Genomic DNA, 16,260 nt, shown 5'->3' on the forward strand with positions numbered 1-16,260 from the left:
TAGCTTTTATCCCAGAGCTATAATTGCACTCAACAATGAACTAAAGAGCCACCATCAGTGAGCTATTGGACAGCATTACTTTGTCTGTTTTGTGGATGTTTGGATGGTTTAGGGGTGGGGAATTTTTTGATGGGTAGGTATGTGTTTGGGGATTGTTATGTGTGTTGGGCCGGGTCTCTGGGTGTTATGTGAGTTTTGTTGTATGTGTATACTGTGTACAGGGGTGGGTTTCTCGCCCCGTTCCAACCGGTTCGGTTGGTACAGGGCCGGCAGCGTCCTCGTGCACACGCACGGCGCACACATGCGTACTAGCATCTGTGCGATGCTCCAGCTGCTCCTGAAGGATTGCGCAGGCACTGTATGCGTCCTGCGCATGCGTGGAAGCGCAGAACTCGTCAAAACCGGGTAAGGAGCACGGGCGGGCAGGTGGGCCAGTCGCCGTTCCCGGAAGTTACTTACTTCCGGGTTCGCCGACCAACCGGTTCGCAGGGACAGCCGCGAACCGTTTGAAACCCACCCCTGACTGTGTACATATGTACAATTACAATAAAGTAAAGTAAAGTAATGACTTCATAAATTTGTCATTAATTTCAATGTCTTTGTTTTATGGCCAAAGACATGGCCAAATCCTACACTATCACTGTTTGCCTTCTATGGTTTTCTCACCAAAATGACAATTATCATTCTCTTGACTGCAGGTACAAAATGAATATCTGTTTCTCATTCCTGAAGATGATGATGTTTGTATTTAATGGAGTGATCTTTGTAAGTATGTGCTACTTACACAACTGGTTGTGGCAGAGAACTGGATGAATAGGTCAGGAAGTTGAACAGATGCACAAAGTATACTTTTGCAAAATATCTGTGATGTGCAGATGTGAGAGGTTTAAGGGCAGGACGAGCCTCATATGTGGAAATACTCAGCATGGGAAAGCAATCTTAATATGTCCCATTGTTCATACAACAGAACAAATACGAAAATGGTTTCCCACCGTAGTTCTCTTATAATGTAATGGTATAAATTGGAAATGATCCCAATTTCCTCTATCCTCCAATCCTTAACAAATTGTAAGTTATAGGTTTATTTATTAGGTTTATTTCATTTATATGCCGCCCTATTCCCAGAGGGACTCAGGGCGGCTAACATTCTGTCCAACATTGTCTGATAGAAATAATTGCATGGGATAATTTGAAGGATTAAGTATTATTCTTCTCTGCAAGTTTGTTTATTATGTGGATTTGCTCACCAACAAATAGTTCCATTCTCAGTATAAGTAGTCATCACTTAACGACCATAATTGGGACTGGCAACCCTGCGGCTGAGAGAAATGTCACATGACTGCTCCACTCAGCAGCAGCCATTTTGGCATTCCCAGTTGTGGTTTTTGAGTGAATACCACATAGATGTTAGGCAAGAACCCAAGCCACTGTTGGAAAAAGATAAGGGAACTGCTTTCACTTCAACTTTCCCTGTTCACCTGTTTCTCACATTTCTGCTATTTTGGCCACCTTTATAACCATTGTTGCTAGCTGTTGCTGCTGCCACCCAGCCCTGCTTGCTGCCCCCACACTGGATGCTCACTGCATTATGTACCAGCTGGCTGGGGGATTCTGGGAGTTGAAGTCCACAGGACTTAAAGTCGCCAAGGTTGAGAAACACTGATCTAGTTAGCATCAGGTCCCAGAAACCAAGAAAGACACATGTTGATTCTACCAACCAGATTTCTATAGGTTTTATATACAGTATATATAAAGCCTATTTTATTACAGATAGTCCTAGCTTAATAACTGGTTGTTTTATGCCCATTTAAAGTTGCAGTGGCTATAGAATGGGTGCTTTACAGCCTGTAAGCACCTCCAGCTGTCATAAATGGTCACACGGCTCCCATAGTCACTGACTACACGTCAGGGGAGTCAGCTTTATGACTGCTTGCAGCCTACCATGATCACCTGACCACAATTTGCAATTTCTGTTGTCAGTTTCCAGCATTTTATGCTGATTTCGATTAAAAAAACACTCATTCAAATGAATGGGTTGGCTTAACAACTGGAGCCTTTACTTAATAACTTCAGTATTTGTTTAATGACTGTTGCAAAAATGGCTGGAAATTTTCTTCCAGCCCAGGGGTGGGATTCAATTTTTTTTTTTACTACTGGTTCTGTGGGTGTGGCTTGGTGGGCATGGCAGGGGAAGGATACTGTAAAATCTCCATTTCCTCCCGATCAGCTGGGACCTGGGAGGCAGAGAATAGATGCGGGTGAGGCCAGTCAGAGTGGTATTTATTGGTTGTCCGAACTACTCAAAATTTCCACTATCGGTGTCAACACCTCTCCATTAATTAATTAGGAAAGAAAGACCACAAGACTCCATGTGTGGAAATCAAGTGTACTTTTACTAATTAAGAATGATTAAAGGCATAGCAAAGCGAAGTCAAAAGGGATCACAAAGATGGAATGTCGGTGCCGTTAGTCCTGGTGGGAAACACCCACGCATGCGTAGTCCGATCAGTCGGTGAACTCCAGAACCTTCCTCCAGCACAATGAGTAACCCCTCCCAAATACCATGCCCTCCCTCCCCGTTTCATGGCAGCCGAAGCGATAGCAAAGCAGAGGCTGACAATCGGTTCTCTAGAACTGGTCAGAAACTGCTGAATACCACAACTTACAATTGCAACAACTTATGACTGTAATTCTGAGCTCAATTATAGTTGTAAGTCAAGGACTATCTGTACAGATTGTACATTGCCTTGAGGATCCATTGTGGTAAGGGGGAGAGATTTATGAATGTTTCTAACCAGTCAACTGATACTGGTTCAATTTGTTAGGAATGAAATGTTGGAGCTATAGCAAACAGTCCTTTTTGCTCAAACGTTTTTATTGCAGAATTAGAACTTTCTTATGCAGAAATGATACCTTCTGCTTTCTCTCCATTTTCCTCCCAGCTAGGGGGCCTGGCTTTGCTGGGCATTGGTATCTGGGTGAAGGTAGACGGTGATTCCTTTGAGAAGATCCTTGGAGTTGCTGCACCACAAATGATGCTTCTGCTCCATGTGGGTTACCTGTGCATCACAGTTGGTAGCATCCTTTTCATCATGGGCTTTTTGGGATGCTGGGGAGCTGTGAAAGAAAGCCGATGTCTCCTGCTGGTGGTAAGTGATTTGCAAAAAGATCTTGCCGTAGACCGAATGTGGGTGTTACGAATTTGCTAAGCTGTAAAGTTTACATATGGCTACTCCCGTCTTGATTTAACTTCTGCTCCTAGACCTTTTCTGCCTTCAAATTCTTCTGAATCTTGATATGCTGGTAGAGTCCCAAAATAAATCTCCCATCATGAAAGGATCACCAGGCTCTTTTTCAAGCATTTTTGATTCCTATTTATTTTATGGAGCTAGATTGAAGTCAGTTCTCGATATTGGTATTACTCAAAAACTCCAGTTAGGTGGGCAAGAATATGATTTTCTGTTACTTAAAATTCTCTTAAAATGTTAATAGACGGTACAAAGAATAATTCTACTTAGATTCTTTATCAGTAAAAGACTGATGAAAGGTTAAAGGAGTTGTGGATAGGTCCCAAGGACATATCCATACGTGCTTTGAAGCACCTAAGTGCTTTCAAATTCAGAATGCTGCATAGCCCTAGTATTGGTTGATATTTGACGTTTGAAATAATCTGCCAGCTCTTTAAGGCAGATCAGGTCAGAAAACAAGTATCACAAACAATAGATCACTTTATTGAAATAGGTTTTAATAATAGAATCTTGAAAGCCTAATATAGTTTCTCCTTCTTATACCCAAACATCATTATAAAGCACCGGAGAAGTGCCTTAAAATCTCTCTCTCTCTCTCTCTGAGAGATAGACTGCCTAGTTTAAAAACAGCTTAGTTAAATGATCTGGCTGCTTCATTCTGTCAAATAGGCTCTTCCTTATATGTGGTGGGGGGGGCAGTCTCAGGCCATCTTCACTTTTGGCAGAATGTTGCCTTCCATCCATCCCCCTTATAGCAATAGCCATAGCAGTTAGGCTTATATACCGCTTCATAGGGCTTTCATCCCTCTCTAAGTGGTTTACAGAGTCAGCATATCGCCCCCACAGTCTGGGTCCTCATTTCACCCACCTCGGAAGGATGGAAGGCTGAGTCAACCTTTGAGCCGGTGAGATTTGAACCGCCGAACTGCAGATAACAGTCAGCTGAAGTGGCCTGCAGTACTGCACCCTAACCACTGCGCCACCTCGGCTCATGGACATCCACATGGACATCATTTATAGTCAGTATAAATATAGTATGCCTAAAATTGGGTTGTCCTATAGATATGATTAATAGTATAAGAACATACTATGAGCTGCAGTGGTGCAGTGGTTAGAGAGCAGTACTGCAGGCTACTTCTGCTGACTGCCGGCTGCCTACAGTTTGGCAGTTCAAATCCCACCAGGCACAGGGTTGACTCAGCTTTCCATCTTTCCAAGATGGGTAAAATGAGGGCCCAGATTGTTGGGGGCAAGAGGCTGACTCTGTAAACCTCTTGGAAAGGGCTGGAAAGCACCGTGAAGCAGTATATAAGTCTAATGCTATTGCTAACAAACTCAACAACAAAATAATAATAGCACTCCTTGTCTACTCATTGTAGTATGTCTGTTTCTCTTTCTGACAACTAAAACCAATTATATGGTACAATATTGAATCTCTCTATTTAAAAACATTGGAAAGTCACTATTTAGACTTTGCCTAATCTCTCAGCTTTAACTGGCATTTCTAGTTTGCTGGTAGTGAACAGCACATTTCTCTGTTTCTAGTTTTTTGCAGCTATACTGGTACTCTTCACAGCAGAAGTGGTGTGTGCTGCCATGGTGCTGATTTTCTCCACTGTGGTAAGTCATGGCTAACAATCCCCCGCCCCCATTTTTTCACATGCTACTCAATAGCCATCCTACTAGGATATCTGGAAGTATAGCCCAATAGGTCTAAAGGTAAAGGTAAATGTTCCCCTTGCACATATGTGCTAGTCATTCCCCACTCTAGGGGGCGGTGCTCATCTCCATTTCAAAGCCAAAGAGCCAGCGCTGTCCAAAGACGTCTCCGTGGTCATGTGGCTGGCATGACTAAATGCTAAAGACGCACGGAATGCTGTTACTTTCCACCAAAGGTGGTTCCTATTTTTTACTTGCATTTTTACATGCTTTCGAACTGCTAGGTTGGCAGAAGGGGGACAAGTAATGGCAACTCACTCCATTACGCGGTGCTAGGGATTCGAACTGCCAACCTTTCTGATCGACAAGCTCAGCGTCTCAGCCACTGAGCCACCGCATCCCCGATAGGTCTAAAGAACACCAAATTTAGGCGGGCTGATTTCGCATGTTGACGACACAGTTCATCCAGCTATAGTGAAAGATTTTGAACAGCTGATAAGGCAATTTAAGCAGTATTATATGGAAGTGAAGTGACAAATTGTAATATTATTGTTTACCATTACCTTGCCTCTTGACTTCAGGCAAATATATTTGTTGAACACTTGAAAAACTGGGCCCTGAAGACTTTAAAAGAAGACTATGGGAGGCAAGAAGACCTCACAGCCATTTGGGACACTACAATGAAACAGGTAATTCAGCTGGCAAAGACCAGTTTTATAAGACCTTAGACTCATGGGGCTGGAAGGGACCTTGGAGGTTTTCTAGTCCAATCCACACAAGGCAGGAGTCCTTATACCATCCTGGACAAATTAATGTTCAATCTTTTGGAAAAGCTCCAGCAATGGAGTGCCCACAGCTCTGGGAGGCAAGCTTTCCACTGACTGATTGTTCTCCCTGTCAGGAAATTCCTCCTTAGATTGGTTTAGATTGGTTATTGGTTAGATTGGTTATTAAGAGCCGAGGTGGCGCAGTGGTTAGGGTGCAGGCCACTTCAGCTGACTGTTATCTGCAGTTCAGTGGTTCAGCGGTTCTAATCTCACCGGCTCAAGGTTGACTCAGCCTTCCATCCTTCCGAGGTGGGTGAAATGAGGACCCAGACTGTGGGGGAGATATGCTGACTCTGTAAACCGCTTAGAGAGGGCTGAAAGCCCTATGAAGCTGTATATAAGTCTAACTGCTATTGCTATTGCTATTGGTTCTCTCTCTAACGAGTATCCTGGAGCATCAGGAAACTACCAGAGAGAGGAAAAAGTGGAAAGAGCAACCCATAACTAAGGCAGAACACCAGCATAGAGTTCGAATCTGCAAAGACAAAGTCGGGAAAGCAAAGACTCAGTGTCACATGCTAGCTTCAACTATAGTGGTTTCCACCAAGGTCCTCTGTTCCGGCGGGAACAGAGGCTTAATCCTATTGGTCGAAGGGTCTGTCAGCTCCCTATAAAAGGGCTGCTGTCAGACTCAAACTTCGCGGGATTGTTCTCACTTGTTGCATTTAATAACGAGCTGTTGCTACCGCTAAGCCTGTGTGTGCCTCTCCATTACCCGATCTAACACTCAGAATGAACATTTACAACAAATGTCACAATGTTTAAAAAGTTCCTTTCAATATAAAAAATACAAGGAAAAAGTCAAGGAAAAAACCAGTCCACTAATGGGAGAAGATGACAAGAAGGTGACAGGCAGCAAGGAACTGCTAAATTCATTCTTTGAATCTGTCTTCAGAGAGAGAGAAAAAATAGTCCAACCTTACCAAAAGCAGAATCCTAAAAGACAAGACTAGGAATACAAGTCAAAATAGACAAGAAATGGTAAAACAAACCTATTCACCCTATTCAAATCACCAGGACCAGATGGATTACATCCCAGAGTTATGAAGGAGCTGGCAGACAAGATCTCACACCCATTGAATTATATATTTCAAATAATCCTGGAGCACTGGGGAACTACCAAAGGACTGGGAACCAAGCAGCAGATTTGTTAACCATGAACGAGGTGATTAATAGAAGCCGGCATCAGTTTATTAAAATCAGATTGTGCCAAAATAAACCCTGATTGCCTTTTTTTAATAAAGTGACTAAATTAGTGGATCAAGGAAATGTTGTATATACTTGGACTTTGGTAAGCTATTTGACAAAATAGAGCACAGCCTACTTTTGGGAAAGACAGAACAACATGGAACAGGCATTATCACCACCAAATGGATTCAGCTACCAATCACAGCAGATAGTCCTCAATGGAACAATATCTGCATGGAGGGAAGCATGCAGTGCAATATCTTCTGTCTTAGGCCCAGTGCTCTTCAATATCTTTATAAATGATCTCTCAAATTTTATATCCACATAAGATATCACATAGTTACTGCTAAAAATTAACTCGTGATAATAGGTCAGCACTCAAATGACTCTCTGGCGTGCCATTGCAATCTTGTTAGTCTGACTTCCACTTTAACTCAGAGAAATTAGCAATAGCAATAGCAGTTAGACTTATATACCGCTTCATAGGGCTTTCAGCCCTCTCTAAGCGGTTTACAGAGTCAGCATATCGCCCCCACAGTCTGGGTCCTCATTTCTCCCACCTCAGAAGGATGGAAGGCTGAGTCAACCTTGAGCCGGTTGAGATTTGAACCGCTGAACTGCAGATAGCAGTCAGCTGAAGTGGCCTGCAGTACTGCATCCTAACCACTAGATAGATAGATAGATAGATAGATAGATAGATAGATAGATAGATAGATAGATAGATAAAGAGATATGGATGGATGGATGGACGGACAGACGGACGGACGGACGAACGGACGGACAGACAGAGATATAGAGATAGATAGATAGATAGATAGATAGATAGATAGATAGATAGATAGATAGATAGATAGATAGATAGCAATAGCAGTTAGACTTATATACCGCTTCACAGGGCTCTCAGCCCTCTCTAAGCGGTTTACAGAGTCACTATATCGCCCCCAACAACAATCCGGGTCCTCATTTCACCCACCTCGGAAGGATGGAAGGCTGAGTCAACCTTGAGCCGGTGAGATTCTAAGTTTGATTTTGAAATCTGCTAGAGTTTTGTTCAAATACAGCTGCATTTTAAATAAACACCAAGGTATGTGTGGGGAAAGTCTCTTTTTTCATTTATGATTTAATTTGTACTTGCATCTAGAGTAATCTCTGTATGCATCAATAAACTGCAGGAAGGTATAGAAAGACTGAGAAAATATAAAAAATTGTATACGTGCAGCAATCTGAAGAGCCAACTGAATAACAGAGTAACAGAATAAAAGTTAGAAGGGACCTTGGAAGTCCTCTAATCCAGTGTTTCTCAACCTTGGCAACTTGAAGATGTCTGGACTTCAACTCCCAGAATTCCCCAGCCAGCGAATGCTGGCTGGGGAATTCTGAGAGTTAAAGTCCGGACATCTTCAAGTTGACCAAGGTTGAGAAACACTGCTCTAATCCAACCCCCAGCATTGACAGGAGACTCATTTCAGACAAATGGTTGTCCAGCCTCTTCTTGAAAGCCTCTACCCACAACTTCTGAAGGCAAGCCATTCCACTGGTTGATTTTTCTCACCATTAGGAAATTTCTCCTAAGTTCTAGGTTGCTTCTCTCCCTGATTAGTTTCCAGCCATTGGTTCTTGTCCTGTTTTCTGAAGCTTTGGGAAATAGTCCCGTCCCCCATCTTTGTGGCAGCCGCTCAAATATTGAAATGCTGTGATCATGTCTCCCATAGTCCTTTTTTTCACCAAACTAACCAGGCCCAATTCCTGCAACTGTTCTTCATAAGTTTAACCTCCAGCCCCCTAATCATCTTTGTTGCTCTTCTCTGTACTCTTTCCAGAATGTCAACATCTTTTTTTATATTTTGGTGACCGAAAATGGACGCCGTATTCCAAGTGTGGCTGCACTAAGGCTTTGTAAAGCAGTTCTATTACTTCACGTGATCTCGATTTTATCCTTCTATTAACTCCGGAAAAACCTTGGGAAATGGCCTACTTAGTTTGTGAGACATTAAGCATAATGCAGTGTTTCTCAACCTTGGGGACTTTAAGTCCTGTGGACTTCAACTCCCAGAATCCCCCAGCCAGCACAGCTGTGCTGGCTGGGGGATTCTGGGAGTTGAAGTCCACAGGACTTAAAGTCCCCAAGGTTGAGAAACACTGGCATAATGAATTGTGTAATATAAAAACCCCAATGTTGGCACTGAATTTACATCTTAGCAGCTTTGGGATAGTCCAATGTATTTTCTGGCTGCTTCCCTGTCTTTTGGCAACTGTAAACCCCGTGCATCTTCCTGTTCTAGCTGAAATGCTGTGGATTCAACAACTATGCAGATTTCAACAGTTCCTACTTCTATCAAGCTCATAAGAAATACCCTCCTCTTTGCTGCCTGTCTAACATAGAATGCCAGCAGTTTCAAATAGACCGTAATAAGCAGGTAACTTTCTTTCCTAAAGATCACAAAAGGCTGGTTGCTTTTCAGGGTTGTGACAAGGATCACTTTTAAGGCCAAAAGAGGCCCATCTAATCTCTCTTAGAGGAAATGACACCCTGCCCAGTCTGTAGGTAAAATCTAGTTAATTGAGGGGCCGCCAACCTTCTCACCCCCCCCAAACCATTCTAATCCCAATTCAAAGCCTACTTGATATTGCTCAAGGCAACTCTGATAATTTTCAGTTCCTGCCAGGATTCAAGGCACTACGAAAATATGTTTATGTAGGCAGGGAACTCCTTAATTTGGCTCAATAGCCAAGCACGCAGAACTGCCATCTAGTCAGTGTTTAGCTGTTGGCCTGTTATTGAATGCATTGTTCTCTGCACTGTTAGGTTCACCCCAAAACATCCCTCCCCTCTTTTAAAAAAATCAAAGTAAAAGAAATAAATTACATCAGTCCCTTTCAAATCACTCCATTTGGACCCTGTAAGTCAGTCAAACCAGAATACCACCATTGGAAAGAAACATTTGGGTGGGTTGACAAATTGGAGCTCTTCACCAGAAAAGCAAGCTGTTTGAACTATGGCATTTTCTGACTCATTAAAGCTACTCCTGAATTACAGGAAACATGTGAACCAAGTCCCTTAAATAAGGAACGAAAATACCATATTTTTCAGAGTATAAGAGCACTTTTTCCTCCCTAAAAGAGGGTGAAAATTTGGGTGTGTCTTATACACTGAATGTAGTCCCACCCACCCTCAGCCCCCACCCTCTGCCTCCCAGCCATTTGCCTCCTTGCAGCAAACAGCAAACAGTCTATTTCAGTTTCAGCTTCAGCACAGCCTGATCAGCACAAGCAGCTGATTGTCGGTTGGATCGGCCTCCCGACAATCAGCTGTTTCAGGCTGCAGGGATTGCCATAGCCAATTGCTGCCTCCACGTGCCCCTTTTTCGACCTCTGCGCTCTCCATTTCCCACCCATTCCGATCCCCCATCGCTCGGAATGGGCGGAAAATGGGGTGCACAGAGGCTGAAAACAGGATGTGTGGAGGTGGCAATAGGCTATGGCAATCCCTGCCTGCTTTTTCCCCACCAGGCATCCTACTTTATTCGAGTCTCAAAGAATTCATTAAATTGGCAAAATGATCCAGGACTCTTGTATCAATACTGATACTGAAATCAAGAAATTTCAGTCACATAGAGGAAAGCGATAACAAATTCTCTCCGCTACATCACATACCTTCATCTTCCAGGGCTGCCTGTTTCAATTTGAGATGTTTCTGAAGCACAATGGGAAGATCGTCGGAGGAGTGGCTCTAGCGATTGGGATGGTTGAGGTAGGCTTACACAGGCTCCTTCTCCTGATCTCAAGATTCATGACATCATTAACCTAGAGTCATAGACCCCAGAATTTGCTTTCCAAAAGCAACTTTTGATTAAATCTATTGCAAAAGCCCAGACAGTGTGGCTAATGTATGTTCACTGTTTTGTTTAATAGAGACTTTAGAACAGTGTTTCTCAACCTTGGCCACTTGAAGATGTCTGGACTTCAACTCCCAGAATTCCCCAGCCAGCATTCGCTGGCTGGGGAATTCTGGGAGTTGAAGTCCAGACATCTTCAAGTGGCCAAGGTTGAGAAACACTGCTTTAGAAAAACTGTATCATTCATCTTTGATGAATTTGCTTTGATCAGTTCCAGTTTGGGTATTTTTAACAACCTTCTCCAATCTTTTTCCTTTATATATTTACTGCCAAATGCTTTACTGCTACTAAAAGACTCTGGTAATCATAATACCAAAACTAAATCTCACTAGCAGATTTAAAATTATACTCCATGTGCGGTTTTTTATTTTTTTTATTTTATTTTTATTTATTATTATTTTTTGCCCCCATCTCAACCACTAGGTGACTCTGTGCAGCTTATGCAACAATATGTATACAGTAAGAGTAAAAAAGAGTATAAAAATAAGAATTATCAGGAATAAATAAAGCTAAAAGATAGGGGGAGGGAGAAGGCGGAGCAGGTGAATCTGTTATTAATCGATTAATCACCGCCAGTGTGATGTTCCTACCTTGGGGCTCCAGACTAACTGGCAGAGTCAAGTCTTCAGGAAGATGGGAACTGACCTCACTTCTTGAGGGCAGGAGCAACAGGTTTCTTGTCCATTACAGCACAATGTATCCTGGTCTTCAAAGATATACCAGTATGCTGATTAATTTGCAGAAGTTGCTATCTTTACTTCATTTCTATAGTGGAATTGATAATAGGTTCAGAAAAAAACATCTCTTAAAGCGAATAAATCTTCCCACTTATATTAATTTTAGGCAACATTCTTTCATTCACCTATATCATTTATAGATATTGCCTAGATCAGTGTGTCTCAACCTTGGCAACTTGAAGATGTCCGGACTTCAACTCCCAGAATTCCCCAGCCAGCATTCGCTGGCTGGGGAATTCTGGGAGTTGAAGTCCAGACATCTTCAAGTTGCCAAGGTTGAGAAACACTGGCCTAGATGCTGTCAGATTATACTGTCATAGAAAATGAGTCAAACCTTTACTCCGAAATGTTATCATAATCCTTCTGAAATCTAGAAAAAGAGTAAGTGAATAGTTTCTGCAGGCTTTGAGGACATTTTAAGTCCATTATACGTCAGAGGTTGTGTCAGATTAGTAAAATAGCATGCAAACTATGTCAATCTCATTTCACTTTTTCTTTTGTTTTGCAGCTGGCTGCGATGGTCGTCTCCTTGACCCTCTATTTTCATATTGGTACAAAGGTCTGAAGGAAAATGCCATTCCTTGGCCCAATCAAGCACCAGCCAAGTCAGTCTGTGCCTGCCGTGAAGGACAAGGCAATTGTCCTTGTTCATAAATGGGAAAAAACCACAGTATCTTTCAGTGGCTCTGTATAGCTACAGAGCTACCACATCTTGAACCTCTTTGATAATGTTATTGATCAACCATTAATTTCCCCTTACTATTGTAAAAATCATTCCGTAGTCAGACATGCCAAGAAAATGAATAGGCTGCGTCTATTGCTATTCGTTCTATGCGGTGGGAAGCCCAGGGATTTTTTTTTAGAAGGAACATTTATTTTGAAAAACAGAACATTAAATATGTTTGAATGTCAGTTGTAAGGATATGTGCACAGGATTAGCAGACCTGATGAGAGTACAGACAGGGAAATAGCACCATTCCTAAAGCAGATCAAGAATGCAGCTGTATAAAGTGTCCGTAATTTGGAGACTTTGAATGAGGGCCAGGAAGAATTGATTCCCCAGAAGTGACACAGTTAATAGCCCAGTGATGTTAACAGTGTCCCATGACAAAGCATGAGTTGCTTTAGTGCTGGCTCATAGAATGGTTTGAAAATATACTGTATGACATAGCGACTTATATGTAGGATAGGCAAATTTGCTGATGCAGGCATTGTGTCATTAATAAAAATCTAATCCTCAAGCACTTTTTACTATAATCTGATTTTGCCATAATTATTTCTCCAATGTTGATGCAAGCTTTTAGTGATTCTTTATTCTGAAAGACAAAATATATTGTAACTTCAAATTAAAGAAACACGTGCAATATTTTTTAATGTCACGAGGTGATTAATCTTTAGGAGTTATTTTGATTTCATTATGTAGCTAAGATTTCAGAGTTTGATTTAAGTAACAAAAGCTAACACTGTATTAGATGAATTAGTGGACAATTTTAATTAATGAAGCCATGAGCTATGAGATTTATTTTTTATTTTTTGATACGGCATGATAGGGAATGAAAAAAGGAAAATCAACTTTCCTTATTATTATGGTTTGCTGCAAGTCAGAAACAAATATATTTAGACTGGATTTGGCATTTTTATCCATCTATCAAGTCCTTCCCAAGGACTGGAATAGACTGATATTGTTGTTTGATGATGTGGAAGGTATTGTCAAAGGATGTAAGTTGTTCTCTGTAATGCTGCCTTTTACAATTCATTATTATTTTTATTATTTATTAGATTTCATATAGCTTCCCACTTCAGTGGACTCTGGGCAACTTATAGAATATAATTTATGATTAAAACAAAAACATAAACAAATAGAATAAGAAGAAATAAAATCAAGTGCAACTAAGCACAATTAAGCAAGATTATAATAATAATAATAATAAATAGTTAATAGCTAAATTTTTCTAATATACCAATGAAATATCTCATCATGGGGCACTTTTGTATCAGCCTGTTCAGTCTCTCAACAAGTCATATGAATTTGAAAGTGAAGATCCACCAAGGATGCATAGAGAATACCATAAATTGAGGGGTGGTATTCAGCTGGTTCGGACTGGTTCTGTGAACTGGTTGTCCGAGCCCAATCAATATTAGAGAAGGAAAAACACAGAGGTCTGAAGGAAGTGGGCAGGGACTGATAGTATTTAGGCCAATGCTTAATTGATAAAAACCAAAGACTCGTGACGTTATTAAGTATTGTGATTAACCACTAAAACTTTTGCAGCAGTTGCCGAACACAATTAACCCCAATTAAAGCTCAATGATGATCCCAGTAATGCTCACGTATGGCTGAAGTGCAAAAGAACGGCAGTGCCGTAGAGATTAGATGGACGAGGCTGGCGTTTGTGCTCTTGTTGAAGGAGGATGAAGAATTTTTTTCTTCATTCTCCCATTTCCTACCAGAAAGCCTCAGAAGCATTTTATAGAGCCATATCTACATAAAATAAAAACGGAAAAGAAGTATGGTTCATACGTCGTACTAAGACCCCATATGATTAACAGGAGATTGTTCTGCAATAGCTGAGTTTGCAATCATAGAACCATTAGAATCATAAAATCATAGGGCTGGAAGGGATTTTGGAGGTCTTCCAATCCAATGTCTACCCAAGGCAGGAATCTTTTCTTGGAAATCGTAGCAATGCTGTATTCTACAACTCCTTGAGGCAAGCTTTTCCGTTAGTTAATTGCTTTCACTCAGTGGTGGGATTCAAATAATGCCACCATTGGTTCACTGAAAATGTGTGCACATGTATTGTCCACATACCTATACCACCCACTCACTAGTATAGGAATCCCACCCACTCACTGGTATAGGTATGTGGACGATACTCATGTCAAGATCAAAACACAGGAATTGGAAGCACCAACCAATTTTCATGCTGAGGGAGGGGCTCCTACCTTCCCATTGCGCAGCCTTGGGTGCCTGGGAAGGGGGTGGCGGAGTGGCAGTTCTGCATGCAAAGCCCCCAACTGGCCCACATGTTTCAAGGCTCAAGGAAAGTGCTCCAGAGGGGGGCAGGGGGAGCAATTTGCATGGTGGAGCAATGCTCATGGGCCACGTGAATGTAAGCCAAATAAAATTCAATAATATTTTGTTGTAAAATAATGCTTGGGCAGTAAAGACACAGGGTGGTGGTGGTGGGGAGAGGTGGTTGATGCCGGGACCATGACAAATGTGAAAAAAATCTTTCTTACGGGGTGCCGAAGTTTGTTTGCCTGCAACTCAGATGTAACAGATTAACAGAGATGGAAGGGATCTTGCAGGTCATCTAGTCCAACCCCCTGCCCAAGCAGGAGGCCTTGTATCTGCCTCTACCTAGGATCGAACTCACAACCTCCTGATTGTGAGGCAAGAGCTCCACCTTTAGGCATTGCAGCTCTCTCTCTCTCTCTCTCTCTCTCCCCGTCTCTCTTTCTCCGTCTCTCCATCTCCCCCCTCTCTCCCCATTCCTCTTTCTCTGTCTCTGTGTGTATGAAAATCACCTGGAGGGCTATTGTGGATGGGGGGGGAATCCTACAGGCAACCTACAGTGTTCTCAATGACCCTACTGTGTCATGCATGGCCACTCAAAGTACCCCCGTAGTAGGCGTTACAGGGAGAATGGAAATTGCCAAAGTGGAAGCTTTGAAGTCAAAGGATTTAGATTTTAGATTTAGATTTTAATAGCATTTATAGGCCGCCCTTTTCCCTGAGGGGACTCAGGGCGGCTTACAATAACAAGGAAGGGGAGTGAAGACAAAACATAAAAAGAAATGTGCAATAACTGAAAAATACTAAAAACACAACATTCTCTCAGCATTCGGGAGGGGCGGAAGAGTTTATCCCCAGGCCTGACGGGCTAGCCAGATCTTGAGGAATCCAATGTCCCTGTGTAACCCATTCATTTCTCATTCTGCCTCAATGCCCTATTAACTTGTTAGGAAGGGATCGATTAGGAAAACTTGGAGCGACTCCTAAGTGCTCTCCAGAGGGAGTGCAGCTAAAAGATTTTCCCCTGATCAAGCATATTTGTGTTTTCTGAGTCTGCAGCTCTTTAAGTCACCTTCAGATTCTTGCATTAACCCTTCCGTGTGGTACCAGGGAACGCCTGGATATGCTAAACTTGCTGCCCCCCATTTGGCAAAACTGAAACGTGATGCAGCCCCCGTTTCAATAAAGCAGTGTCCAATAAAAAGGGAGGCTCGCATTGGCATAAAAGAAGATATTCAACCCTTTTTGAATTTTGCCATTCTGAGAGTCTCTCAGTCTCCATGGTCTGCCCCAATTTTTCCAGTCCCAAAACCAGACAGGACTTGGAAAGCGGTCCAGGATTTGAGAGAGGTAAATTACATAATTCAAGCCGTTGGGCCCCCGTTTTGCCCTCCCCAGGCCCCAGAGGCTTTCCTGAAGCACGGGGAGGGCAAAACAGCCTCCTGCGGCCCTCTGGAAGGCCAAAAACCAGCTGGTCAGCATGCACATGCATGCTGGAGCTGACGGCTCACGTGCCGGCAGATATGGCTCTGTGTGCCACCTTTGGCACGCATGCCATAGGTTCACAATCAGCGCTATAGTATCTCATTTATAACCAAAATGTTTAGACACTTTTTAATTGGGAGACATTTTAAGGGATTAACCATCAACCGTTTGACTGGGATGGCCTAAGACTCCTGCCTTGAG

The 16,260-nt window shown here is 42.3% G+C and overlaps 1 protein-coding gene across 1 annotated transcript; it reads left to right on the forward strand.

Annotated features, from left to right (window-relative positions):
* Positions 1 to 618: 618 nt before the first annotated feature.
* TSPAN16 (tetraspanin 16) lies at positions 619 to 12,120 on the forward strand. Its single transcript, XM_032210502.1, has 7 exons — positions 619 to 765; positions 2,943 to 3,149; positions 4,794 to 4,868; positions 5,489 to 5,596; positions 9,205 to 9,339; positions 10,590 to 10,673; positions 12,064 to 12,120. Exons 1-7 carry the CDS (start codon positions 619 to 621, stop codon positions 12,118 to 12,120), a joined length of 813 nt encoding a protein of 270 aa, XP_032066393.1.
* Positions 12,121 to 16,260: the final 4,140 nt, after the last annotated feature.

This window comes from Thamnophis elegans, chromosome 2, assembly GCF_009769535.1.
Source record: "Thamnophis elegans isolate rThaEle1 chromosome 2, rThaEle1.pri, whole genome shotgun sequence".
Lineage (NCBI taxonomy): Eukaryota > Metazoa > Chordata > Lepidosauria > Squamata > Colubridae > Thamnophis > Thamnophis elegans.